The 26,776-nt window shown below is 41.9% G+C and overlaps 2 protein-coding genes across 2 annotated transcripts; both read left to right on the top strand.

Annotated features, from left to right (window-relative positions):
• Positions 1–7,426: 7,426 nt before the first annotated feature.
• Positions 7,427–13,288, top strand: LOC139370305 (centromere protein K-like). Its single transcript, XM_071109698.1, has 11 exons — positions 7,427–7,541; positions 8,111–8,143; positions 8,249–8,386; positions 8,491–8,547; positions 8,661–8,724; positions 8,842–8,888; positions 11,524–11,606; positions 11,706–11,804; positions 12,036–12,171; positions 12,361–12,414; positions 12,721–13,288. The coding sequence occupies exons 1-11, from the start codon at positions 7,539–7,541 to the stop codon at positions 12,874–12,876; spliced, it is 870 nt and encodes a 289-aa protein (XP_070965799.1). The 5' UTR covers positions 7,427–7,538; the 3' UTR covers positions 12,877–13,288.
• A 271-nt stretch (positions 13,289–13,559) lies between these two features.
• LOC139370306 (stromal membrane-associated protein 1-like) lies at positions 13,560–22,865 on the top strand. The gene is made up of 10 exons (XM_071109699.1): positions 13,560–13,860; positions 14,382–14,515; positions 14,775–14,860; positions 14,979–15,054; positions 15,492–15,560; positions 16,679–16,754; positions 17,185–17,312; positions 17,635–17,860; positions 21,341–21,702; positions 21,981–22,865. Exons 1-10 carry the CDS (start codon positions 13,743–13,745, stop codon positions 22,113–22,115), a joined length of 1,410 nt encoding a protein of 469 aa, XP_070965800.1. The 5' UTR covers positions 13,560–13,742; the 3' UTR covers positions 22,116–22,865.
• The last annotated feature ends 3,911 nt before the right edge of the window (positions 22,866–26,776 follow it).

Genomic DNA, 26,776 nt, shown 5'->3' on the forward strand with positions numbered 1-26,776 from the left:
CACCTGTTCTGAAAGGCCCTAGAGTCTGCAACACCACTAAGCGGCACCATGAAGACCAAGGAGTGCGCCAAGCAGGTCAGGGTCAAAGTTGTGGAGAAGTACAGATCAGGGTTGGGTTATTACAAAATATCTGAAACTTTGAACATCCCACGGAGCACCATTAAATCCATTATAAAAAAAATTGAAATAAATGGCACCACAACAAACCTGAGAGAGGGCCGCCCACCAAAACTCACAGACCAGGCAAGGAGGGCATTAATCAGAGAAGCAACACAAATTCCAAAGATAACCCTGAAGGAGCTGCAAAGCTCCAGAGCGGAGATTGGAGTATCTGTCCATAGGACCAAAATAAGCCGTACACTCCACAGAGCTGGGCAATAAGGAAGAGTGGCCAGAAAAAAGCCATTGCTTATAGAAAAAAATAAGCAAACACATTTGGTGTTTGCCAAAAGGCATGTGGGATACTCCCCAAACATATGGAAGAAGGTAGTCTGGTCAGATGAGACTAAAATTGAGCTTTTTGGCCATCGAGGAAAACGCTATGTCTGTTGCAAACCCAACACCTCTCATCACTCCGAGAACACCAGCCCCACAGTGAGGCATGGTGGTGGCAGCATCATGCTGTGGGGATGTTTTTCATCGGCAGGGACTGGGAAACTGGTCAGAATTGAAGGAATGATGGATGGTGCTAAATACAGGGAAATTCTTGAGGGAAACTTGTTTCAGTCTTCCAGAGATTTGAGACTGGGACGGAGGTTCCCCTTCCAGCAGGACAATGACCCTAAGCATACTGCTAAAGCAACACTTGAGTGGTTTAAGGGAAAACATTTAAATGTCTTTGAATGGCCTAGTCAAAGCCCAGACCTCAATCCAATTTAGAATCAGTGGTATGACTTAAAGATTGCTGTATACCAGCGGAACCCATCCAACTTGAAGGAGCTGGAGCAGTTTTGCCTTAAAGAATGGGCAAACATCCCAGTGGCTAAATGTACCAAGCTTATAGAGACATATCCCAAGAGACTTGCAGCTGTAATTGCTGCAAAAGGTGGCTCTACAAACTATTGACTTTGGGGGGGATGAATAGTTATGCACGCTCAAGGTCTGTTTTTTTGTCATATTTCTTGTTTGTTGCACAAGAAAAAATATTTTGCATCTTCAAAATGGTAGGCATGTTGTGTAAATCAAATGATACAAACCTCCCCAAAAATAAAATTTAATTCCAGGTTGTAAAAGAAACAAAATAGGAAAAATGCCAAGGGGGTGAATATTTTCGCAAGCCACTACATATTTGGTAGCCATACAATTCAATATGCACAGGTAACTGCCAAAATAATGGAAATACTTGAGTAAATTTGAGGATACAAAGTATATTGAAAGCAGGTGCTTCCTCACAGGTGTGGTTCCTGAGTTAATTAAGCATTTAACATCCCATTAGGGTCATGCATGTGTAAAACAACAAGCTCTCACTGCAGAATTAGTTCTCCAAACGTACAATTTTGAAGTTGCTCCAAATGTCAAATGTTGAAGTTAAGTGTTAAGTTAAGTTCAGGCACTCTTTACAAATGGTTCATGTTTGGTTTAGCGTTAAAACCCAAAATAAAAATAACAGTTTCCACAAGTGTGATCAAACAGACAACCCTTCTGATCCTGAGTCATGGGATCCACCACCTATTTGATGGTACTACCACTCACTGTTGCCCCTAGTAGCCGGTTATGAAGGCATTTCCCGTCCTCAGGACATGGATAGACGTCCAATTTTCAACGTTAACCTTGAAAGACCTGGCTGGTATAAAAAATGCTGATTAGGCCATTATTTTGGCTACCATGGCTATGCCCCCCATAGGATGACAATGCCCCCCATTCACAGGGCACAGGTGGTCACTGAATGGTTTGATGAGCATGAAAACGATGTAAACCATATGCCATGGCCGTCTCAGTCACCAGATCCAGCCTGGTCTCGTAGACTAGACCTAACATAGTAAACGTAAATCCGTCAGATCTCAATCCAATTGAACACTTATGGGAGATTCTGGAGCTGCGCCCGAGACAGTGTTTTCCACCACAATCAGCAAAATATAAAATTATGGAATTTCTTGTGGAAAAATTATGTCACATCCCTCCAACAGAGTTCCAGACACTTGGTGAATCTATGCCAAGGTGCATTGAAACTGTTCTGGCTTGTGGTGGCCCAACACCCTATTAAGACACTTTATGTTGGTGTTTCCTTTATTTTGGCAGTTACCTGTATGTCTATACTGTTCACTTTCCCCTTGACAATATTGTTATCACTGTAGGTTAGAATGTAACTGTGATATCAACGTAGGTCTATGACTAAAAAGGTCAAGCAACCCCTGTGTTCCCCTGTGGTTTGGTTCTGGATTTAGAGATTCATAAATGAAGAGAGTCGCGGTATGACCCTCTTTTGAAATTGACTGTGATTTCAATGATAAATAGAACACATTCAAACTGAAAAGAAGAGAAACAGCAGCCGTGAGCATCTCGAGAGGTGGTGTTCTCATCCTTCTGGATGTTTCCCACTGTCATGGAAGCCACTTTAGCCTGAAAAAGGAAAGGTAGAAAATAGAGAAAAAGCTCTGAAAATAGCCATTAGCCCGGGATATTAGTAACAACCTAGTTTATTGATTAACAGTATTACAAAGTATGAGTATTACTGACATTTTTCTTGTTCTTTCTTCTAAAAACTCTCTGGAGAGCTGTGAAGAATCTGGTTCTATTTTTCTTCTGCTTGGTGTCAGGTGAAGACATTATGATGTCATCAGTGGTAGAGGTAGACATCTCTGCAGACTGATCCAGGCTGGTAGCATCAACAGTAATGTTAATTCTCTTTCTATTGGTTGAAGCATCACCCACATGGAAATCAGGTTGGTTGGAGGCTCTCAAGGTCGTAGACCAGGGGTACTCAAACTTTATGGGACTGGGGATCCCTTTTCTGATAGAAAATTAATCAGGGATCCCCTTGTAATCCGAACACAACTTTTTAAAAAGCAGACAAGGAGTTTTACTATGACTTTAGCAGGGCATGGCCGGATGAACTAAGTCTCAAGCACCTCGGGCCCTCTTGTTATCAGAGAGAAAATTATGCCGTTTTAAAGTTTACATTACAGTGCTTTTATGTTAAAAAAAAAATAAAAAAAAAATACAATAAGTATTTAGTAGAAAAATATATAATGCTGGTGTACTGTGGATACCAATATCCCTGTGAGCCTCCCAGGCCCATGTTGCCCAGGGTTAATAAAGTAATTTGTATATGAATAATATTGCATTGTATTGGATTACACCCTCTAAACCAATTTCACAGATCCCTTGGCCAAAATTAGTTGAATCTGTTTAGCTATGTTGCTAATATTTACTTAAAAATGAATTATTATTTATATTTGGCCTGACCATGGACCCCCTGCAGACCCCACTTTGAGACCCCCTGCCGTAGTCAACTCATGAAATATAAAAATAGCATGCTTATTCATGGATTAGGGTAGGAACTCCTACAGGAATTCCTAATATGAGCATGCCCTCACATCCAACCGCTAAAAAAAAGCCTAAGTATAAGTGAGGGTGAATCATCATAACTTTGCTTGCTACTCCATCTAGAGGTTACGAGCAAGAATGCATGTAATAATAATTTAAAAAATGGCGCTGACAAGTGATTGTAGTTACATTGTAACAGAATGTAAATTGTTGTTTTCAATCTTTCCACATTGTCACATTTACATTTTAGTGATTTAGCAGACCCTTTAATCCAGAGCGATTTACATGTTTCTAAAAAAAGACAGTTTTCTTCCATCTTTGCCTCAGTTTTCTCAATTCTGAGTTGAAAGCCAATCAGAGATTAATTGATACGTACTGATGTTAAACTGCTAAACCCCTGCATCTGTGGTTGTATTCTATGACATTTGATGATAAATCCATATGTGTAACATGACTATGAAAATGACTCTCATTAGAGATGTGTTGTGGTTTCAATTAAGATTCCAAACACATTCAAATGCAACACAAAAAAATTTACTGACTATAAAAATGTATATGTTGGCGTGGTGGTGGTTGTGGGGGGGGGGGGGTTCCTCACCGAGATGTCCTCCTTGGAAGCTGCTTTAGCCTAAAGAAAGGAAAGATAGAAAACAGAGACAAAATAAATAAAAATACATTAACACTGGATATCAGTATCAAAACAGTTGATAAGATAATAAGTATAAGAGTACAACAGAGTATAACCGTATGAGTTATTACTTCCAGGCTTCTTGTTCTTTCCCCTGAGAGCTCTCCAGAGAGATGAGAATAATCCACACCTCTTCTTCTTCTTGGCAGCAGCAGCAGTTGAGATGTCGTTGACATCAGTGGTAGAGGTAGACATTTTCTCAGCAGATTGCTCCAGGCTTGTAGCACTGGCATCAACTTTATGTAAAGCAACAAAGCAACTCTTGGTTGCAACCATAGAAATAGTGATGACGAGTCTAATTCTCTTGGTTGAGACATCAGCCACAAGGACCTCAGGTTGGTTGGAGGCTCTCGGGGGGGGAGTCATTATCCTGAGACACTAGGCCTGCAGCAGACTGGATGAGGTCTTTCTCTACGATGACAACACTGGTAGACAGCTCCTGAGACACTAGACCTGCAGCAAACTGGATCAAGTCATTCTCCACGATGGAAATGCTGATGGACAGAACCTGAGATACTAGGCCTGCAGCAGACTGGATCAAGTCATTCTCCATGATGGAAATGCTGATGGACAGAACCTGAGATACTAGGCCTGCAGCAGACTGGATCAAGTCATTCTCCATGATGGCAACATTAGTGGACAGAACCAGAGACACTAGGCCTGCAGCAGACTGGATCAGGTTGTCTTCCTCGATGGAAACACTGGTGGACAGAACCTGAGGAGTCTGCAGGAGTGTCAGTGGCTCCCACTCATCCAGGAAGAAGCTCTCGACAGAGGGGAAGCTTCTTCCTTTCAGAGCTGGGGGAATGTAGGGGGCGTAACCAACTGTCCAGAGCAGAGAGCTGTCAATGGCATTCGCATAGTGGTACTGGTCGCCAAGTAACTCTGGAAAGCTCTGATGGACGTTCCGACTCTCTGACTCTGGACCGTCAAGGGCGTTGATTTGGGTCACCATTGAGATCCACCCTGAAAGAAACAATATGGTAACACAGGGTAACATAACAGATTTTTTTTTGTATTATAAACAAGGAAAATTCTCCTTTTCACTAAATTAAAGTACAAGTGTGTCCCAATTATATCTAATTTCTCATGAATTGTGAACTTGTTCACTACTTCCCACAAATCTAAAACATTGGATTGGTGGAGTCATGGGCTAGTGGGAGTCTAACTATATTTATTATACCAGTAATTTCCTTTGAAATCAGTGAAATGAACAAATGCACACTTTGGTACAAAGGAGAGATAATTGGGACATAGCATAAGTTTCTAAATGAATTTAGCGTGGTTACATTGCTTGGTAACTAACAACAAATGCCCCAAGTCATCTTAACCTTACATTTAATTTTTTTATTTCCTTTCAACTAATAATTCAACATTCAATCAATATTGAAGTTTCAAGATGTAAATTAATTGAATTGTTCCTACCTGAATCGACTTCGTTGTCCTTAATGGAACAATGATGTCTTCGGGGAGGATGAAAGAAAAGCTTGCCATAATAATGCTGTCTCTCTCATTGTTTGTCAATCAAGAACAGTTGAATTCTTGACATTTCTGAACTTCTCTTGGGTTCTGGAGTTCCATGTGATGGGTCAGCATTGTGACAATCTCGGTCGCATTGAGATGGTATTCTTTACACAGAATGGAATTATGCAGTGTTTGGAATCGGAATGGAAATTAGATTCTGTTGACCACACACTCTGGCCATAAACAATATGCAAAGAATACCTCATTGATTCATTTTAAATTGATCATCCAATATTGAATGTTTATGCATTACTGCAACCATGCGTAAAAGTGGCACCTAGATGCGTTCCCGGTGCTTTTCCTCACCTCGCAATGTACACAAACAGTGCATTCGGAAAGTATTCAGACCCATTCCCTTTTCCCACATTTTGTTACGTTACCACCTTATACTAAAATGTATTAAATTCATTTCCCCCTGATCAATCTACACACAATACCCCATAATAACAAAGTGAAAACAAATTTTTAGAAATGTTTGCAAATTTAAAATAAATTATAAATACCTCACTTATCTTCAGACCCCTTGCTATGAGACTCCAAATTGAACTCAGGTGCATCCTGTTTCCATTGATCATCCTTGAGATGTTTCTACAACTTGACTGGAGTCCACCTGTGGTAAAATCAATTGATTGGACATGATTTGGAAAGGCACACACCTGTCTATATCAGGTCCCACATTTGTCAGTGCATGTCAGAGCAAAAACCAATCCACGAGGTTGAAGAAATTGTCTGTAGTGCTCTGAGACACGATTGCGTCGAGGCACAGATCTGGGGAAGGGTACCAAAAAATGTCTGCGGCATTGAAGGTCCCCAAGAACACGGTGGCCTCATCATTCTTAAACGGAAGAAGTTTGGAACCACCAAGACTCTTCCAAGAGCTGGCTGCCCAGCCAAACTGAGCAATTGGGGGAGAAAGGCCTTGGTCAGGAACCCAATGGTCACTCTGACAGAGCTCCAGAGTTCCTCTGTGGAGATGGGAGAACCTTCCAGAAGGACAACCATCTCTGCAGCACTACACCAATCAGGCCTTTATGGTAGGGTTGCCAGACAGACGCCATCCCTCAGTAAAAGGCACATGACAGCCCACTTGGAGTTTGCCAAAAGGCACAATTAACAACATTCTCACATGTAGTGCCTTCAGAAAGTATTCACACCCCTTGACTTATTTCACCTTTTGTTGTGTTACAAAGTGGGATTAAAATGGATGTAATTGTCATTTTTTTGTCAACAATTTAAACAAAATACTCTGTCAATGTGGAATATTAAAAAAAAAAAAAAAGTTTTTTAATGGAAAATAAAACATCTCATCTTGATTAGATAAGTATTCAAACCCCTGAGTCAAAACATGTTAGAATCACCGTTGGCAGCGATTACAGCTGTAAATCTTCCTGGGTAACTCTAAGAGCTTTGCACACCTGGATTGTACAATATTTGCCCATTATTCTTTAATAAATGTATCAAGCTCTGTCAAGTTGGTTGTTGATCATTGCTAGAAAGACATTTTCAAGTCTAGCCATGTATTTTCAAGACGATTTAAGTCAAAACTGTAACTAGGCCACTCAGGAACATTCAATGTCATCTTGGTAAGCAACTCCAGTGTATACTTGGCCTTGTGTTTCAGGTTAGTGTCCTGCTGAAAGGTTCTCAGTGATATGCGTATCAGTACGCAGACCTAACGCTCTCAAACGAAGTACTTCCGCCCAGACGTACGTCATCAATACTGGCGGTATTTTGAAAAGGAACTACCTAGCGGTGAAGTTGACAGCTGTATCTCATCTATCTGTGGCTGTATGATATAGTGAATACGTTAAGAAAATCAAGCCAGCTAACTATTTCAAATATGGTAGGTGGACACGTTGTTTGACAAAGTGAAAAACAGTCGATTTCCAATTGATGAATGTTCTCCTATTTGTAAAGTTAATGATATAACGTTAACTTGTTTTCAGTCGGATATGCTCATCTTTACCCACTGCTAACGTTTGCTAGCTAGCTAACTTTCGTTTTTGAGGTTTTGGTAGCTACCTAGGAGCTGTAATGTTTCGTCCAAGAGTAACGTTACTTCCTGCTTTTACGTTTTAAAAAAAATACTTTGTCTGACATTTTCACTGGAATTGATGAGGAAACTGGCTAATTTACTAATCTAGCTAACTTAATCTGACTTGCTAGTATGACTTCAAGGTATTTTAGTAACTCACCAAAGTAAAGATGTTGGTAGAGTGCTGACGAACATTTCTTTGTATGCGCCTGGTGTATTTTCTTTCCAAAACATGATTCAAACGACTTTTTAAAATGTTCCGCCAGACTCAATGGTCCACGCTATAGAGTGCAGATCCAATGCAATACATGGGCGTGGACCAGAGCTCGGTAGTTACCCACTTGTTGATAACAATATTGTGAATTCCTTGTTTTCAGAGTTCCAACGAGGTAACGTTGCAACAGGAGAATGTAAGTACGGTAGCCAAATTTGAGCCTTTGTAAGCTTCACTGAAATTACAGTAATTTATCCATTAAACATGCATGTCCTAATAATTCTGACATTTTTTGTCACAGGGACAGCCACTGGACACAGAGTCAGAGGTCCGGGATACTCCAGTACCACCTGCCATTCCTTTCTACACAGAGTGCTCGGAAGCTGCACAGGCACAACTGTTTAACGAGTGTGAAGAGCAGTTTGCCCAGCTAGAGATGGTACTGATCTGTTTACGATGACAGCTTGGTCATGCACAGACAACTTTGGATGATGTGACGTTATTGTGTTAATGTTAAAATTTAATATTCTGTTTGTTTTTCAGCTTCAGAACGAGATCATTCTCGCAGAGCCAGACTCGGATGAAAACCCTCAAGAACAGGTCAGAGATGGCCCTATTTCCCTATAGCTGAATGAAAGCATTAGTATGTGTGATGCATGTACTTTTTACATTGTCTTGCCTTATCTGCTGCATATCTGTTATATGTCCAACAGTCTGTGAATAGATTGACGGCTGTAGCAGCTGAGCTGAAGCAGTGGCAGACAAGACGGCCAGAACGTGAGTGTCTGGTTTCTACTCTGAATATCATTCCTTTATAACTAATTGATTGTACTTATACTGTATGACTTAAGCATGATATGTACCATCAGAATGTGGTTTACTTTCTGTCCATAGTGTTGTCCACAAATCCTGAGGTGTTACTCGTCGTTGGAGCAGAGGAGGTAAATGCACATGTGGATGTTGCCTTCCACAGTAGTAGTTATTGTTGGAAAAAAAACAAACATTTTGATGCAGTTACCTTTTTAATACAGTACCAGTCAACATAACCCTTGAATGAGTAGGTGTCTTCTACATTGTAGAATGTGAACAAATCAAAACTATGAAATAAAGTGTTAAACAAATAGAAAATGTTATTTGACATTCTTCAAAGTAGCCACCCTTTGCCTTGATGACAGCATTACACTCTTGCCATTTTCTCAACAAGCTTCATGAGGTAGTCACCTGTAATGCTTTTCCAACAGTCTTGAAGGAGTTCCCAAATATGCTGAGCACTTGTTGGCTGCTTTTCCTTCACTCTGCCGTCCAACTGATCCCAAACCATCTCAATTGGAATGAGGTTGGGTGATTGTGGAGGCCAGGTCTTCTGTTTTGCTAGCACAGACTGGAATATGTTCTGGGATTCTTCCGATGATATTGAGGAGTACACCACATCAGTCAATGGCTTTATCAATAAGTGCATCGAGGACGTCGTCCCCACAGTGACTGTACGTACATACCCCAACCAGAAGCCATGGATTACAGGCAACATTTGTACTGAGCTAAAGTAGAGCTGCCGCTTTCAAAAAGTGGGACTCTAACCTGGAAGCTTATAAGAAATCCCGTTATGCCCTCCGACAAACCATCAAACAGGCAAAGCATCAATACAGGACTAAGATCGAATTGTACTACACCGGCTCCGACACCCGTCGGATGTAGCAGGGCTTGCAAACTATTAGACTACAAAAAGGAAGCACAGCCAAAAGCTGCCGGAGACATGAGCCTACCAGACGAGCTAAATAACTTCTATGCTTGCTTATAGGCAAGTAACACTGAAACATGCATGAGAGCATCAGCTGTTCCGGGCGACTGTGTGATCACTCTCTGCAGCCGATGTGAGTAAGACCTTTAAACAGGTCAACATTCACAAGGCGGATTACCAGGATGTGTACGTTGAGCTTGCGCTGACCAACTGGCAAGTGTCTTCACTGACATTTTCAACCTCTACTTGTCTGAGTCTGTAATACCAACATGTTTTAAGGAGACCACCATAGTGCCTGTGCCCAAGAACACTAAGGTAACCTGCCTAAATTACTACCGACCCGTAGCACTCACGTCCTGGTAATCCGCCTGGCCCAGCGGCTTTGAATGTTGACCTGTTTTTAAAGGTTTTGTTCACATCGGCTACCGAGATCCAGTCCAGCTGGTGCTCTTGTGCATGCTTCGGTGTTGCTTGCCTCAAAGTGAGCATAAAGGCATTTAGCTCGTCTGGTAGGCTCGCGTCACTGGGCAGCTCGTGTCTGGTTTTCCAGCGCCAGCTCAGCTCTAGCCTTTAGCTCGATGTGGATGTTGCCTGTAATCCATGGCTTCTGGTTGGGATATATGCGTACGGTCACTGTGGGGACGATGTTGTCAATGCACTTATTGATGAAGCCAGTGACTGAGGTGGTGTACTCCTCAATGCCATCGTAGTGCCAGCTTCGTTATGTGGTGATAAATAGACGGCTACGAATAATATAGATGGGAACTCTTGGTTGATAGTGGTCTACAGCTTATAAGGTACTCTACCTCAGGCGAGTAATACCTCAAGACTTCTAATATTAGACTTTGCGCACCAGCTGTTATTGACAAATAGACACACCCCCACCCCTCGTCTTTCTCTTATGCCGGCGCATGGAAAATCCCGCCAGCTCTATATTATCTGTATCATCGTTCAGTCACGTCTCGGTGAAACATAAGATATTACAGTTAATGTCCGTTAGCAGGATAATCTTAATCGTAGGTCATCAATTAAATTTTTCCAATGATTGCACATTAGCAAAAAGAACGGATGGCAGTGGGAGTTTACTCGCTCACCTAAGAATTCTCAGAAGATTGCCTGATCTGCGGCTCCTTTTCCTGTCTTTTCTTCAAGCAAATTACAGGGATCTGGGCCTGTTCCAGTGAAGCAGTATATTCTTCTTGTCGGACTCGTTAAAGGAAAAAGTTTATTCCGGTCCGCGGTGAGTAATCGCTGTTCTGATGTCCAGAAGTTATTTTTGGTCTTAACAGACGGCAGCAGCAACATTATGTACAAAATAAGTTATAAAAAAACAACTAACAAAATAGCTCAATTGGTTGGGATAATGTAAAACCTCAGCCATGTTCTTCAAACGCATTAAGAAGGAAAGAAATTCCACAAATTAACTTTTTAACAAGCCACACCTGTTAATTGAAATGCATTCCAGGTGACTACCTCATGAAGCTTTTTGAGAGAATGCCAAAAGTGTGCAAAGCTGTCATCAAGACAAAGGGTGGCTACTTTGAAGAATCTCAAATATTAAAATATATTTTGATTTGTTTAACACTTTTTTTTGCTTACCACATGATTCCACATGTGCTATTTCATAGTGTTGATGCCTTCACTAATTCTACATTGTAGAAAATAGTAAAAACTTAAAAATAAACTTGAGTCAGTGTGTCTAAACATTTCACTGGTTCTGCAGACATTTCAGATATCAGCTATTTTATAATTATACAGAGCCTTATGCTCATGAAAAGTAGCCATATTCATGTATAACACATTTATTTAAAAAAAGCTTTTCTCAACTACTTCCACAGTTACAGAAGCTGAATTCACAACTGGAGTTGGTCCTCTCTTGCTCACAAGCCAAGAGAGACACACTGAGAGAGACTTTAAAAAGGTTTTCTTTGAATGTGATTGTTATTCTAAATCTCCAACCCTTTGAATGTTGACATGGAGACAGTAGATTTGACAGTATACATCTGTGTTCCTGTTTCAGTGAACAGAAGTGGTTGGAGGAAAAGAAGGAAGTGTTGAGGGCAGGCACTGAACATGTGGTCAAACAGCGACTGGAAAACGAAAGGTTATCAGAACACAGGTAAGGTACAACAACTGGGTCACGTTTGTTAGGGCACACTGTAAATTAAGTTTTTACAAGGCTTAACAAAAAGTTTTTTTTTTATTGAACAGATTTTACCTCCCCGTTTTGGAGCGTTTTCTTTGGTTTCCTGCCTATGAATATGATCCCGAATGATAGAAAATGACACACAAACCAACACATTGACAACTATTCTGAGTTTAATATGGAAGTATTGCTGCTGCTGTTCAGTGTGTTGCAGGACACCAAGAAGAAGATCCAGAAGATGAAGGATTACCAGAACAGACTGATGGAGACCCTGGCAGACGTACTGGCGGAACACTTCCCACTTCCTACACAGGAGACCAACGCTGACAAGAAGAAAAAGGTGGCAGTCTTAGTGATGTATTATGTGGCTCTGATGGAGGGGTTCCTCAATGGTCACACAGTTTTTTACGGTTGCATCTAGCTTGGTCTCAGATCTGTTTGTGCTATGTAGCTAGCTTTTGTGTTTTGTTGGGCAAGAAAGCACAAACAGATCTGGGACCAGCCTAGATGCTATCATTTTTGTTTTCAGAACATTCCTCAAGAGCTGAACGAGAATCTAATTTCACTTAATGAAGTCCTGGAGGTAAGTCTCTGTTCGCATGCATTGTTTGTTTTATTATTCAACCCGGTGCTCTGGTTCAATTTTGTATTACTTTATTACTACATGCTTGAACCAGTAGCAGCTTTATAGTCTAGCTTTTTATGACCCTATGACTATATTTTACACTTACATTACCCTCACATCTTTGTAATGTAGATCAACTTGATCACAGAGCAACAAACGACCTAAAAACATCCCTACTCACCTCTTGCTCCAATTGAACAACAACATAAATAACAATCTTAAACCCTTATCTTAAACCTTATCTTCCATTGTTAAAATGTGCAGCTGCTGATGAACACGACTCTGGAGACGCCTCACGATCCCTACATATCGATAGACGAGACGTTCTGGCCCCCGTACACAGAGATGCTGCTGCGCCACGGCATTGCACAGAGACACCCAGAGGACTGTTTCAAGATCCGCCTGGAAACCTTTTATTAACAGTAACTGGTCAGACATCTTGGTTCTAGTTTTGTCAGCGTGTGTAGCAGCCTGGTCCCAGATGTTTGTGCTGTCTTGCCGTCTCATTGTCATGCCATCGATTATAAGCGTTGGTTATACAGTACAAACAGATCTGGGACTAGGCTAGGTGTATGGTAATATCATGAGTATGTATTGAGATAGTGGCTTGATAGGTCACTGGTTTATAATGTTATTTCCTGTATGTTTCATAATTGGTTAACCTTTTTGAATTTTTTTTTTACATGTTAAATATCTATGCATGTTGCTCTCTGGCTACTGCAACACAATTTGCATACTTTGAAACCTTACATGGAAATATATACATAACAATTTATCAATGTATGCCAGATTTGTTCTTAACAAAATTAAAAATCATAACAAAAAATAGACATTCGTCATTCACTGTAGCACTTTGTTCTAATCCAAAGAACAGAAAACATCTTGATACATCAGTACATGATTCACAGCAGTCAATTTAAACTCGAGTAAATAAGAAATTGTATAATATTTTTTGCAAATACCTACAGAAATTCAAGGACCGATAACCTACAACACGTTATTAAACGTTGAAAAATGCACACAAACAAATTGTCAAGAAGCCCTGACATGCGTCAGCAGAATACGTCATCTCCAGCATCCAATCCCGGGAGCCGTTTAGGTATGTCCACCCGCCTCCCGCAAATTCTTGTGGGCGGAGAGCAAATTTCGGTTCCGGGTGTTTTTACACTTCTCTCGAAGGCGTTCATTTGTCTGATTATGGTCTTAAATCATAAAGTTAAAAAAATTCACGAACATTCAAGGTAGAAAACAGTCTAATTGAAAGAACAAATAGAACATCAGCAAAGATGACGACCCGATCAGAGAGAGAGAAGGCCCTGAAACTCAACGAGCAGCATCAGGCCATTCTGTCCAAAATGCTGAGAGAGGACGACAACAAATACTGCGCCGATTGTGAGGCGAAAGGTAACTAACTATATAACACAATGTGAACTTCGTTAAATGATGTCATTTGATGTTATATAACTGTTTCAGTTATTCGTCCAGCCAGACTCCGATTGAGTTGTTAACTAGCTATGCTAACTGTTAGTAGCAGCTAGTCTGCTGACACCTTCCTTCCTCTTTAGCATTTATCCGGTAGCTTCTAGGCTATAGCATAGTTATGCTAGGTAGCATTTTGTCTCCCACCGCACCTTGAACCATGATCCAAACTTTAGTCATACAAGTAAATGCAAGTTTCGACACCCCTGCACCATGAAAGTCACCACTGGGAAACTTTCCCTAAATGTCAAAACATGTCACTCTAAAAGAATGCACAGGGAAGGCCTGCCTATCTGAAGTCCTATTGTGACACCTGCACAACAGGTACAGACATGTTTTGATAAGTTGAATCTTCCCTTACCTGGGCCGTGTTCATTAGACACCTAACAGAAGAGAACAGACTTAACCGGTGCACTAATGAGTACGACCCTGTCTCTGCCTGCCAGGTCCAAGATGGGCATCATGGAACCTGGGAGTGTTTATCTGTATCCGATGTGCTGGCATCCACAGGAACCTTGGGGTTCACATATCACGGGTCAAATCTGTCAATCTGGACCAATGGACAGCAGCACAAATACAGGTAATTAGCCAATGTCCAGGATTTACAATATTCCTAAATTAGAAGTGTCATGTATTCACCTATATTTATTGACACAGACACCTCTCTTTCTTGTATATCCTACTGGTTGAATACAAAGTTGCCACTTTTTTAACCCATACTTATCATGTCCCCCCTGCTGTTTCACTATCCACCCTCCACCCCTCTTTCTCTCCTGTGCTCCTCTTTCTCTCTTTCTCCCACCCTCTTTCTCCCCATCTCTCCTTCTCTTCTCTAACAGAGCATAGTAGATATGGGCAACTCCAAGTCCAGGCAGCTTTATGAGGCCAACCTTCCAGACAGCTACAGAAGGCCTCAGACAGACCAGTATCCTTACAACCACACACACACTCACACACTGCAGTTCCCAAAAAGCTTCCCATAACACATGTACTTGCCCCTTTATAATATTGCTACCTTTTTCCCCCTTAACCCCTGACCCCAGAGCAGTGGAGTTCTTCATCAGGGACAAGTATGAGAAGAAGAAATACTACAGCAAAAATGTGACCAATGGACACAGCGTATGTATCTCACCTCTGATGCCACACTCAAACTGGTTCGCGGATAGTACTAGAATGTGTTACTGTCTTATTTGTATGTAGACTCTCCAAAGTGTTGCTTGTTATGTGTTAGGTTAAAGTGATACTTGGGGGTTATGGCAATGAGGCCCTTTATGTATTTCCCTAAAGTCAAATGAACTATTGGATACCATTTGTATGTCTCTGGGTCCGGTATGAAGGAAGTGGGGGTGGTTTCACTAGCTAATGCTAACTAGCATTAGCGCAATGACTGGCTGCTAGCATGTATTTTCACAGGTGGTTATGTTGCTGCTGGGGTACTGTTTTATTGTGCATATGTCCTAACCATTTTGGAACATTATTCAAACGAGATTAGGCCTTTATCTCTCTTCCTCCATTTTCTTTCTTTCTAATTTCCTCTTATGATGATTCCTCTACAGCCAAAAGACAAGGAGAGCAAGAGAGAGAAGGAAACTGATAGAGGAACCAAGCTGTCATACAATGCCAAAGTACGGTGGTTTTGAATGGATACATCTATAGACTCCTTATATAAGATATCTGTCTCAACCCAACCCATATTCCTTTTTTCGGCAATCACACTGTACACCCTGTTCGTCTCTTTTGAGATTTGCACTCAGAATGATATGTGTATTTTGTTTATAACAGTTCCACTAGTCATGACACTCCATGCTATAGCGGTCAGGTTTTAGTGGTTTACTGGGAGCAGACTTAAAGGGCAATTCTGCCGCTTTTCAAACTCATATTTATTTTCCAGCACCACACCATTGTCTACATATGTGAAAACGGTGCGTTTCTATGATCTGTGGTTAAAAAGATCAAATTGCTTTCTTGTAACATTTTAAATCCTGCCCTGTAATCAAGAAATACTGATTTATTTGTTTTTGCCAGAGGGAGAGTATTTTCTTGCTCCCTATGTCACCAATCTCCTGGTGTTTTTGATGTAGAACTTTTTAACTTCATTTTTTTTTTCTACAAAAAGAAGAAATGCATGGTTTTCACATGTCGACACTGGAATTGTGCTGGAGATAATGAAAAGGAGGTTGAAAAGTGGTGGAATTGCCCTTTAACAGTCTAGTATGGCAAACTGTATGAAAAACATTACAGTTAACAGGTCTGGCATTATACCAGTACTTAATACAACTAATCATCAATTTTCAAATGTTTATGGTCACCATGTCCAGCAAACTAATTTGTTGTGGTGTGTCTCACTGTGTAGTTACTTTGACGTGTTGATACATTGATGGCATGGTTAAAAATAGACCATCTTTGGGTTTAGGGTTAAAATGCTGGGCATCGAGCTCCCGGCATGTTGGTTCCTAGACAAAGCATTGAATGTGGTCAAGTAACCCAAGGCTGAGGATGCACCTAACCTTTGACCTCTAAGACTGCTGAGGGTTTGAAATATCCCTTGCATGTCTTATCTGAAGTACACCTCCTCAGGATCTTTGCTTTCATTATGAACTAAACCTATGCTCAACTGAAGCCCTGCATATTTAGCCGTTAGTCTGGAAGAAGCTCAACACATCAACTTCATTATTGCTTCCAAGACTACATTATTATTTTTTCACAATCATTATGCCTTTTCTCTTGGACTCAACCCTTGAAGAGGGAAGAGACCCGGCAAGCCCCCAAAGCCAGTCCTGTGAAGACAGCAGAACCTCCCGTCAACCTACTTGGCCTTGGTAAGATTAAACCAGTCAGTTTTCCAAAACGAAAATGAGAGTTTCTTATTGGACAAGTTCAGATAGTCCTTCCTAGTTTCATCCCGTTTTCTTTCGTTTTGTGCCTATTGAATGTGACCCTGCTTTGCCTTGATGCATACGGCCATGGGTGGTAGCCTAGCAGTTAAGAGCTAACTAGGTGAAATTTGTCGATGTGCCCTTGAGCAAGGCACTTAACCCTAATTGCTCCTGTATGTCGCTCTGGATAAGAGCGTCTGCTAAATGACTCAAATGTAAAATGTACTAAACCAGTCAGTTATTCAGAAATGCTCAGTCCTGAACAATACACACATTGATCTTATGTACATTTTTTTCCTCCCCTGTATAACCTGTTTTACACATCTGTTTTAACCCTTCTATGTTGCTCTCTCTGTCTCCCCCATCTCTCTAGATGCTCCAACACCTGCCCCTGCTAATAATGGTAGTGCTGCTAGCACAGCAAGCAGCGACTTGGATATCTTTGGCCCCATGGTGTCCAACCCCCTCCCCTCATCTAATGCTGCTGCTCAGTTCTCTCAGGTAACACAATCTGATGACCTCACCACTTCCCTGGTCCCTATGGACACCCAGCTCCACAAACATAAAGACAAATACTGAACTTCTATATTTACATGCACATATATTACCTTGTACATCTACATCTGAACGATGGCTCAGTTGGTGGAGCATTGTGCTTGCAATGCAGTGAGTAATTTGCAGTTTACCCACTGTCTCACACACATCCATGCAGGCCAATGCATGCTAGCGTGAGAGACGTTTGAAGAGCAAGAGACTCAACACACTGAATAGGGTTAGTGACTTTTCTTACGTCGTTCTTACAGTTTTTGCTTCCTTCTTCCAGGCTAGCTCCAGTACCCCAGCCAGCACCCCAACACAACCCCCAGCAGCAACCCCATCCTCGGGCTCTGCCCAGGGAGACCTGGACCTGTTCAGTGAGACTGGTGGTGGAGGGGGAATTAAGGGGGAGGACACCGGGGCCAAGAAACCCCTCTCCAAGGACTCCATCCTGTCCCTGTATGGGAACACCAGTATGCCTCAGATGCCCCAGCACCAGCAGGCCCAGCCTGGTAAGAAGTACAGACACAAGACACATGCACAGTATGTACACTCATGCAGGGCTCTACACTGACCTTTTTTTACAAGGAGCACGTGTAGCAGCACCCAAAGAAATGTAGGAGCACAATGACAAATATTTGAGGTAACAAGACGTTTTCTTTGTAATAATGGTGCAAGCATGGCGGTCATGAATCTGCACTCAGTGTATCCGCCATGGCACTCCAGGGCTGCGGTACAGTGAAGTAATCATTTCAACAATTATCATCAGCACTTGTGGTTCTTAATTAAAATCCCAGGTCGTACAACTAAATATTTAGGCGCATATGCGAGTAAAATGGTTGCATTGTAGAGCCTTGTCATAAATAAGCGTGGACATGTGCACACATCGTGATGTGACTTTGATTAATGTGATGAATGTTATTTATCGAATCAACTATGTTTAATTGTTAATCGATTTAAATGAATCATGTAACAATTAACGCCTTAGGAATTTGGGGCACCACGGAAGAAGTTGTTTAATGAGTTACCATCTACCGAATTAAACTCTAGAAGAAATATACAAGATATATCGATAACAGTAATTTATTAATCACTACCTCATATCAGTCTCATTCTGAACATCGCAGACTTCTCAAATCCGTAAGAACCGCAGCCTTTTCTGATTATTCAGTTCTACACAAATGTATTTAATTATTTATTTACTAACTAGCTAAATAATAACACAGAATACACATTTACACGAGACAAAAGTCTCTAGTGGACTGACAAGATATGATGGCTTGTTACACAATGGAGAGGGGGTGGAAAAGAGAGGGATAGAGAAAGGGACATTTATTGTGGATACATTCTAGGACTGTTCTCACATTAATCCTATACCTTGTACACGAACTGCTGCCCGTTTGGGTAAGAAATGCAATGTATTTACGTGTAAGTTAGATGTCTTTGTTCATTGTCTCTCTGTTGAAACCAATCAATCCTTCTATGGGGAATGGCTTGATGGGTGTAAGGCTCTGATTGTCCACCAGTTTTCACAATATCCTTCTAGTTGTCCTGGCTTGGAGTGGTGTGTTTCTTCTGAACTGATCTTCAAATGCACCAATGATTGTCTGAGATGGGATCCTCTCCTTCCTTTCTCTGGTAGATAGTCAAAGTTCTAGATCCTTTTACATGCACAGTTGCAGACTGTCAATGTTTTGGTCTAGTGAGTTTATCTTCTTCAACTCGTGTTGAGTTTCAGTGTTTCCAGCCATTTGTAATGTTTAGCTCACGCTTCATGTCTGCTGGTCTGAATATGTTAGTTTTTAGCGAGTCCTTTTAAGCACTCTGGTTGGAAAGGGAAGTTCCATCACACTGACACGTTTGTCTGACCTCATTCAGGGTGTGGCTTAGTTAATGTGCAACGGACATGAAAAGTATGATCTCGTTAGAAAACTAAAATCACATTCCTATCTTAACAAAAAAAGAGTAATCGTTTTTCATATTGTATTAACATCATATTGGATGCAAACTTAACCTGTCTAGGATTGTCTAGGACCCCGCAACAGCCAGTGAAAGTGCAGGGCGCCAAATTCAAAAATCTCATAATTAAAATTCCTCAAGCATACAAGTATTTTACACCATTTTAAAGATAAACTTCTCGTTAATCCAGCCACAGTGTCTGATTTCAAAAAGGATTTACAGCGAAAGCACCACAAGTGATTATGTTAGGTCACCACCAAGCCACAGAAAAACACAGCCATTTTTCCAGCCAAAGAGAGGAGTCACAAAAAGCTGAAATAGAGATAAAAGGAATCACTAACCTTTGATCTTCATCAGATGACACTCATAGGACTTCATGTTACACAATACATGTATGTTTTGTTTGATGAAGTTCATATCTATATAAAAAAATCTGAGTTTACATTGGCGCGTTAAGTTCAGTAGTTCTAAAACATGCAGTGATTGTGCAGAGAGCCACATCAATTTACAGAAATACTCATAATAAACATTGACAAAGATACAACTATTATACATGGGACTTTAGATAAACTTCTCCTTAATGCAACCGCTGTGTCATATTTCAAAAAAATTTATGGAGAAAGCAAACCATGCAATAATCTGAGTACAGCACTCAGACAACAAAGCAGCCAAAAAGATACCTGCCATATTGAGTTGTCAACATTACTCAGAAATAGCATTTTAAATATTCACCTAACTTTGATGATCTTCATCAGAATGCACTCCCAGGAATCCCAGATCCACCATAAATGTTTGATTTGTTTGATAATGTCCATCAGTTATTTTGTTAGGGCGTTTAGTAAACTAATCCAAAAGCGCGTTCAGGTCGCGCCCGAACGTCGGACAAAAAGTTCAAAAAGTTATGTTACAGCCCGTAGAAACATGCCAAACTAAGTATGGAATCAATCTTTAGGATGTTTTTAACATAAAACTTCATTTATGTTCCAACCGGACAATTCCTTTGTCTGTACAAATGAAGTGGAAAGTAGCTACCTTTCACGTGAGCGGGCCAGACCGAGTCTGTGGCACTCTGCCAGACCATTCACTCAAAGAGCCCTTATGAGCCCCTCCTTTAGAGTTGAATCCTCAAAACAGATTCTAAATACTGTTGACAGCTAGTGGAAGCCTTGAAGTAAAACATAACTAATATCACCCTGTATCTTCAATGGGGGCTGAGTTGAAAAACTACAAACCTCAGATTTCCCACTTCCCTGTTGGATTTTCTCTCTGGTTTTTGCCTGCCATGTGAGTTCTGTTATACTCACAGACATCATTCAAACAGTTTTAGAAACTTCAGAGTGTTTTCTATCAAATACTACTAATAATATGCATATATTAGCATCTGGGACAGAGTAGGAGGCAGTTCACTCTGGGCACGCTATTCATCCAAAAGTGAAAATGCTGCCCCCTATCCCAAAAAGGTTAACAGCCCTTCGGCTGTTAAGGGTGGTTTCCTTCCTAAGGTACAGTATTTGGTTCATACAGTTTTTAAAAACATCACGAAATGAAAACCAACATGACATTATTATTTTTTAGATCCCCACTGACCATTCTTAACATCCTGTCTTAGAAATATTGTTCCAATATTAATCTTTTGGGTGTTATAGTTTTGGCTGCAAAAATAATCTGGAGAACAGAGGCATTCCTTTGGTTGGTACTGAACAGCAGGAGAGGGTTCTCTGCTGCATAAGATTTACGATTGACGTGAGGTGTCCTTGAGGATCCTTGACCAGGAGAGTCATGACACACATTTGCATGCACACACACACACCAACCAATAACACAGAGGTTGGAAATGGTCTCCAACTGGCTCTGGGCTATTTAAATACATGCTGGTAAATACCAAACACTTCTACAGAAGCAAGTCACCAACCAAGTTGTTCAGTCACTTTCCCACTCTCAGTATATCTATGGCAAGCAGTCATAAAGGCTAAAAGAAAATTATATTTTGAAAGAAACTCAAACTGTATTTCTCCTGTCTTTCTCCCTTCCAGCTGGTATATACATGAACCCCGCCCAGATGCAGTTTCCAGTAGGCATCCCCCAGCAGCAGGTCCCTGCTGGCTACCAGGCCTTCCCTGGCATGGGCACAGGCATGCCCCCCACCACTGTCATGGGTGCCATGATGGCTCAGAACGGAGCTGCCATGATGGGACCCAACACAGGTATGATGGTTGGCATGACGATGCCCAACGGTTTCATGGGACAAGCGCCCGCGGCCGGGATGGTTGGCATGGCTCCGAGGATGATGGGGGTACCACAGGGGGGAATGCCCGCGGGTATGGTGCCCGCTCAGGGAATGCAGGGGATGTATGCCGTCCAGCCTGGGCAGCAGGGCCACTGGAACATGGGACAGGTATGTTAGTTCTTTTGATGTCACGTTATTTGGCATATTGGGGATTTTCCCCTGGGAGTAAACTTTGCATTTGAAATATAAGATGGTTTTATAAGAATACAATATAAGTGTCTTTGGGTGTTGACTTAGGTATGGCAATATGGTAACATTACCTAACTATCACATTTTCTCAGATCTATATAAAGGCATTGGGGTCAGGGCTTGATTTAGTATCAGGCAATATTGTGTTTCCCTGACCCTGACACCTTACTATTCATCTCTCCTACTGTCTTCCCCAGATGAACCAGCAGATGTCAGGGATGAGTCTGAACAGTGCCGGGGGGGCCATGGCCTTCGGTCAGCCTGCCTCCACCATGGGAGGCTGGGCTGCCGCACCCTCCGGTCAGACCCTCAGCACCCAGCTCTGGAAGTGACCCCCCCCCCCCCCGGGGTCAGGGCAGCGGCAGATGGGGGGTCCGAAATCCAACCCCCCCCCCCCCCCCCAGAAACCTCACTATGAACTGATGCCCGTTCTCCAATTGATACTGACCACTCTCTAACATCGAGCTTATCTGGCTCTGTTCGCATACTGAAGAGATACAGCCTTCCTTCCTTGTTTCTTTCAGGTAATCACAGATCCATTGGTGATTGGACAGGTGAAAGCAAGGTGACTGTCTTATTAGTCTAACCGACCCAATCAGATCAGTGATTACTTCAAGGAAGGAAGGAAGCATTTCTGAAGTATTCAAAGGGACCCATATCTCTCTTTCTGTCACTTTCTATCCATCGCTCTCTCTTTCCGTCTCTTTTTTGTGAGTAAATTGGGAGTGCTCATACATACATGCATCATATGCAGGCTGGCAGTCAGTGCCTGTTACATGTTGTGGATATCATAACTCTTTTAATTTTCCTTTTTTGGAAAGAAACAAATGACAACCACAACAACGTAAACAAATACAACAACAAAGACATCATCGACAACATATCGAAAAAGCTGCAGGACCAGTTACACACGCTTTTATTGTATCATTATAAAAATTATTATAGAGAATTAAAGAAAAGTATTTAAGCTTTAGGAGAAGACATGGCTATCATTTCTGTGAATACTACTCTCCTATGTACAGCTCTGTATAACATTTTAAACTACCTGTGGTTCCCCTACAAAATAAAGTATGATAAACCAATGTGTCTTGTGTGTTCTAGATTCTAGACTTCCTGCGTTCTAGATTTTGCCATTAACAACATTCAATGTCAATTCTACCAGAACGCCTAAGAAGGGACAGAAGTTTGCATTTAAAACATGTCTACTCCCCCATGTATCTATTTTTTGTGGGGCTAGGCTACACACATGCAATTGTCAGGGTGGTATCATTCTTTAACCATCCTTTGCAGAGCTGGCAGGTTAAGAGCTCCCTTTTAAGTAGGCTAAAAATCTTACAGAATGCTGTTGATTGTGCAACATGGTAAAGAAAAAAGATTTACTAATTGTTTTCTGAAAAATAACTGAATGAAGAAGCACTGAACTGGAGAGCTAGGAAGAATAAACAAATTCTCAGGTAAGGAAAAGCGCATAAACAGAGTGAGGGTGTTGACCCTAGCTTACTCGATATTCTACAATCAATTACAAGTATTTGAGGACGACATATTAACATTTTGCTAATGGCCACACCTTCGGTTGTTGATTATCCACACGAGGAGGAGGATACGGTGAAGGTGCCCGACGAAGAGCTCCGGGCCCGTCTATCGCGACTGACGCTTCTCCCTCCCTGTACCATCGAAGCTCCCTCCGCTACTACTACCTTTCAGAACTGCCTCAAGACCTTACCCGAAGTCGAGACCAGCTAATGTCAGAATCCTACATTTGTTTAATTTTTAAATAGTATTTGAGATTATCTTTAAGGAAAAGCGGTATCTGAAATAAATGTACAGTTGTTAAACAGAAATAGAGTTTCAGGTCACACTTTATTTGGTTAGTTCCAAATAAATGATTTACAGACCGGCGTACTTTCAACCAACGATCTGTTTATAAGCAACTATTTTCTAAGGTTAGGGTTCATTTAGAATTCGGGTAAGGGTTGCGTTTAGGGCTAGGGTTAGGATAAGGGTATTAGGGTTAGTGGACAGCGGTAGTTAGTTGAAATGTTGACAGTTATTGAACATCTACAAACCATCTACTTGGGACTATCCAAATAAAGTGTTACCGAATTCCATTCTAAACCTTGCATAATGGAATTCTGCAGATATGGGACATAAAGAATCCCATCTCTATGCGACCGAGAGGGTCACAATGCCGACGCTTCACATGGAACTCCAGAACCCAAGAGATATGTCCAGAACTCTCGAAATATCTTCAGTTCTTGATCGACAAACAACGAGGGATACAGCATTATGGCGAGCTTTTCATTTTTTCTCCCTGAAGACGGACATTGTTCTTTTAGGGACAACGACGTTAGCTCAGGTAAGAACAATTCAATTATTTCAGTCTTAAAACTCAAATATTAATTGATTTAATTCTTATGAAAAGGAAATAAACTGCTCAAAAAAATAAAGGGAACACTAAAATAACACATCCTAGATCTGAATGAATTAAATATTCTTATTAAATACTTTTTTCTTTACATAGTTGAATGTGCTGACAACAAAATCACACAAAAATTATAAATGGAAATCAAATTTATCAACCCATGGAGGTCTGGATTTGGAGTCACACTCAAAATTAAAGTGGAAAACCACACTGCAGGCTGATCCAACTTTGATGTAATGTCCTTAAAACAAGTAAAAATGAGGCTCAGTAGTGTGTGTGGCCTCCATGTGCCTGTATGACCTCCCTACAACGCCTGGGCATGCTCCTGATGAGGTGGCCGATGGTCTCCTGAGGGATCTCCTCCCAGACCTGGACTAAAGCATCCGCCAACTCCTGGACAGTCTGGTGCAATGTGGCATTGGTGGATGGAGCGAGACATGATGTCCCAGATGTGCTCAATTGGATTCAGGTCTGGGGAACGGGCGGGACAGTCCATAGCATCAAATCCTTCCTCTTGCAGGAACTGCTGACACACTCACACATGAGGTCTAGCATTGTCTTGCATTAGGAGGAACCCAGGGCCAACCGCACCAGCATTATGGTCTCACAAGGGGTCTGAGGATCTCATCTCGGTACCTAATGACAGTCAGGCTACCTCTGGCGAGCACATGGAGGGCTGTACGGCCCGCAAAGGAAATGCCACCCCACACCATGACTGACCCACCGCCAAACCGGTCATGCTGGAGGATGTTGCAGGCAGCAGAACGTTCTCCACGGCGTCTCCAGACTCTGTCACGTCTGTCACATGTGCTCAGTGTGAACCTGCTTTCATCTGTGAAGAGCACAGGGCGCCAGTGGCGAATTTGCCAATCTTGGTGTTCTCTGGCAAATGCCAAACGTCCTGCACGGTGTTGGGCTGTAAGCACAACCCCCACCTGTGGACGTCGGGCCCTCATACCACCCTCATGGAGTCTGTTTCTGACCGTTTGAGCAGACACATGCACATTTGTGGCCTGCTGGATGTCATTTTGCAGGGCTCTGGCAATGCTCCCCCTGCTCCTCCTTGCACAAAGGCAGAGGTAGCGGTCCTGCTGCTGGGTTGTTGCCCTCCTACGGCCTCCTCCACGTCTCCTGATGTACTGGCCTGTCTCCTGGTAGCGCCTCCATGCTCTGGACACTATGCTGACAGACACAGCAAACCTTCTTGCCACAGCTCGCATTGATGTGCCATCCTGGATGAGCTGCACTACTTGAGCCACTTGTGTGGGTTGTAGACTCCGTCTCATGCTACCACTAGAGTGAAAGCACCACCAGCATTCAAAAGTGACCAAAACATCAGCCAGGAAGCATAGGAACTGAGAAGTGGTCTGTGGTCACCACCTGCAGGACCACTCCTTTATTGGGGGTGTCTTGCTAATTGCCTATAATTTCCACCTGTTGTCTATTCCATTTGCACAACAGCATGTGAAATTTATTGTCGATCAGTGTTGCTTCCTAAGTGGACAGTTTGATTTCACAGAAGTGTGATTGACTTGGAGTTACATTGTGTTGTTTAAGTGTTCCCTTTATTTTTTTGAGCAGTGTATAATAAAACTTAGTAGAAGATGGCTGTATAGGCTTCTGTTGTTAGTTACCAAGCATGGTAACCATGCAAAATTTATATTTAAAGCTGTAAATTATGTTACACAATGTCCCAATTATCTCTCCTTCCTCCCAAAATGCGCACTTGTTCACTTCACTGAATTGAAGGGAAATTACTGGTATAATAAATATGGTTGAAAATCCCACTAGCCCATGCCTCCACCAATCCAACGTTTTAAGATGTCTGAGAAGTAGTGAATAAGTGCACACTTTAAGGAAATTGGAGATATTATTGGAAGGCACACATTATTTGAAAAGGAGAATATCCCTTCCTTAAAATGCAAAACATCTGTTTTGTTGACCTTGTGCTGTGTTGGTGTTTCTTTCAGGGTGGATCTCAATGGTGACCCAACTCAACACCCTTGAAGGTTCAGAGTCAGAGAGTCAGAACATCCATCAGAGCGTTGCAGAGGTACTTGGTGACAAGTACCACTACGCGAATGACATTGACAGCTCTCTGCTCTGGACAGTTGGGTACACCCCCTACATTCCCCCAGCTCTGAAAGGAAGAAGCTTCCCCTCTGTCGAGAGCTTCTTCCTGGATGAGTGGGAGCCACTGACACTCCTGCAGACTCCTCAGGTTCTGTCCACCAGTGTTTCCATTGAGGAAGACAACCTGATCCAGTCTGCTGCAGGCCTAGTGTCTCAGGTTCTGTCCACCAGTGTTGCCATTGTGGAGAATGACCTGATCCAGTCTGCTGCAGGCCTAGTGTCTCAGGTTCTGTCCACCAGTGTTGCGATTGAGGAAGACAACCTGATCCAGTCTGCTGCAGGTCTAGTGTCTCAGGTTCTGTCCACCAGTTTTGCCATTGTGGAAAACGACCTGTTCCAGTCTGCTACAAACCTAATGTCTCAGGATAATGACTCCACCCCGAGATCCTCCAACCAACCTGAGGTCCTTGTGGCTTATGTTTCAACCAAGAGAAGTAG

Source organism: Oncorhynchus clarkii, chromosome 17 (assembly GCF_045791955.1).
Source record: "Oncorhynchus clarkii lewisi isolate Uvic-CL-2024 chromosome 17, UVic_Ocla_1.0, whole genome shotgun sequence".
Taxonomy (NCBI): domain Eukaryota; kingdom Metazoa; phylum Chordata; class Actinopteri; order Salmoniformes; family Salmonidae; genus Oncorhynchus; species Oncorhynchus clarkii.

Excerpts from the sequence above, each read along its gene's own strand:
- LOC139370305 (XM_071109698.1), top strand. Across the intron at positions 8,548-8,660 it reads ATGAAAACCCTCAAGAACAG|TCTGTGAATAGATTGACGGC; the intron begins GTCAGAGATGGC and ends TATGTCCAACAG. Across the intron at positions 11,607-11,705 it reads CTGAGAGAGACTTTAAAAAG|TGAACAGAAGTGGTTGGAGG; the intron begins GTTTTCTTTGAA and ends TTCCTGTTTCAG.
- LOC139370306 (XM_071109699.1), top strand. The coding sequence starts at position 13,743 with ATGACGACCCGATCAGAGAGAGAGAAGGCCCTGAAACTCAACGAGCAG. Across the intron at positions 15,561-16,678 it reads AGCTGTCATACAATGCCAAA|AGGGAAGAGACCCGGCAAGC; the intron begins GTACGGTGGTTT and ends CAACCCTTGAAG. Across the intron at positions 16,755-17,184 it reads CGTCAACCTACTTGGCCTTG|ATGCTCCAACACCTGCCCCT; the intron begins GTAAGATTAAAC and ends CCATCTCTCTAG.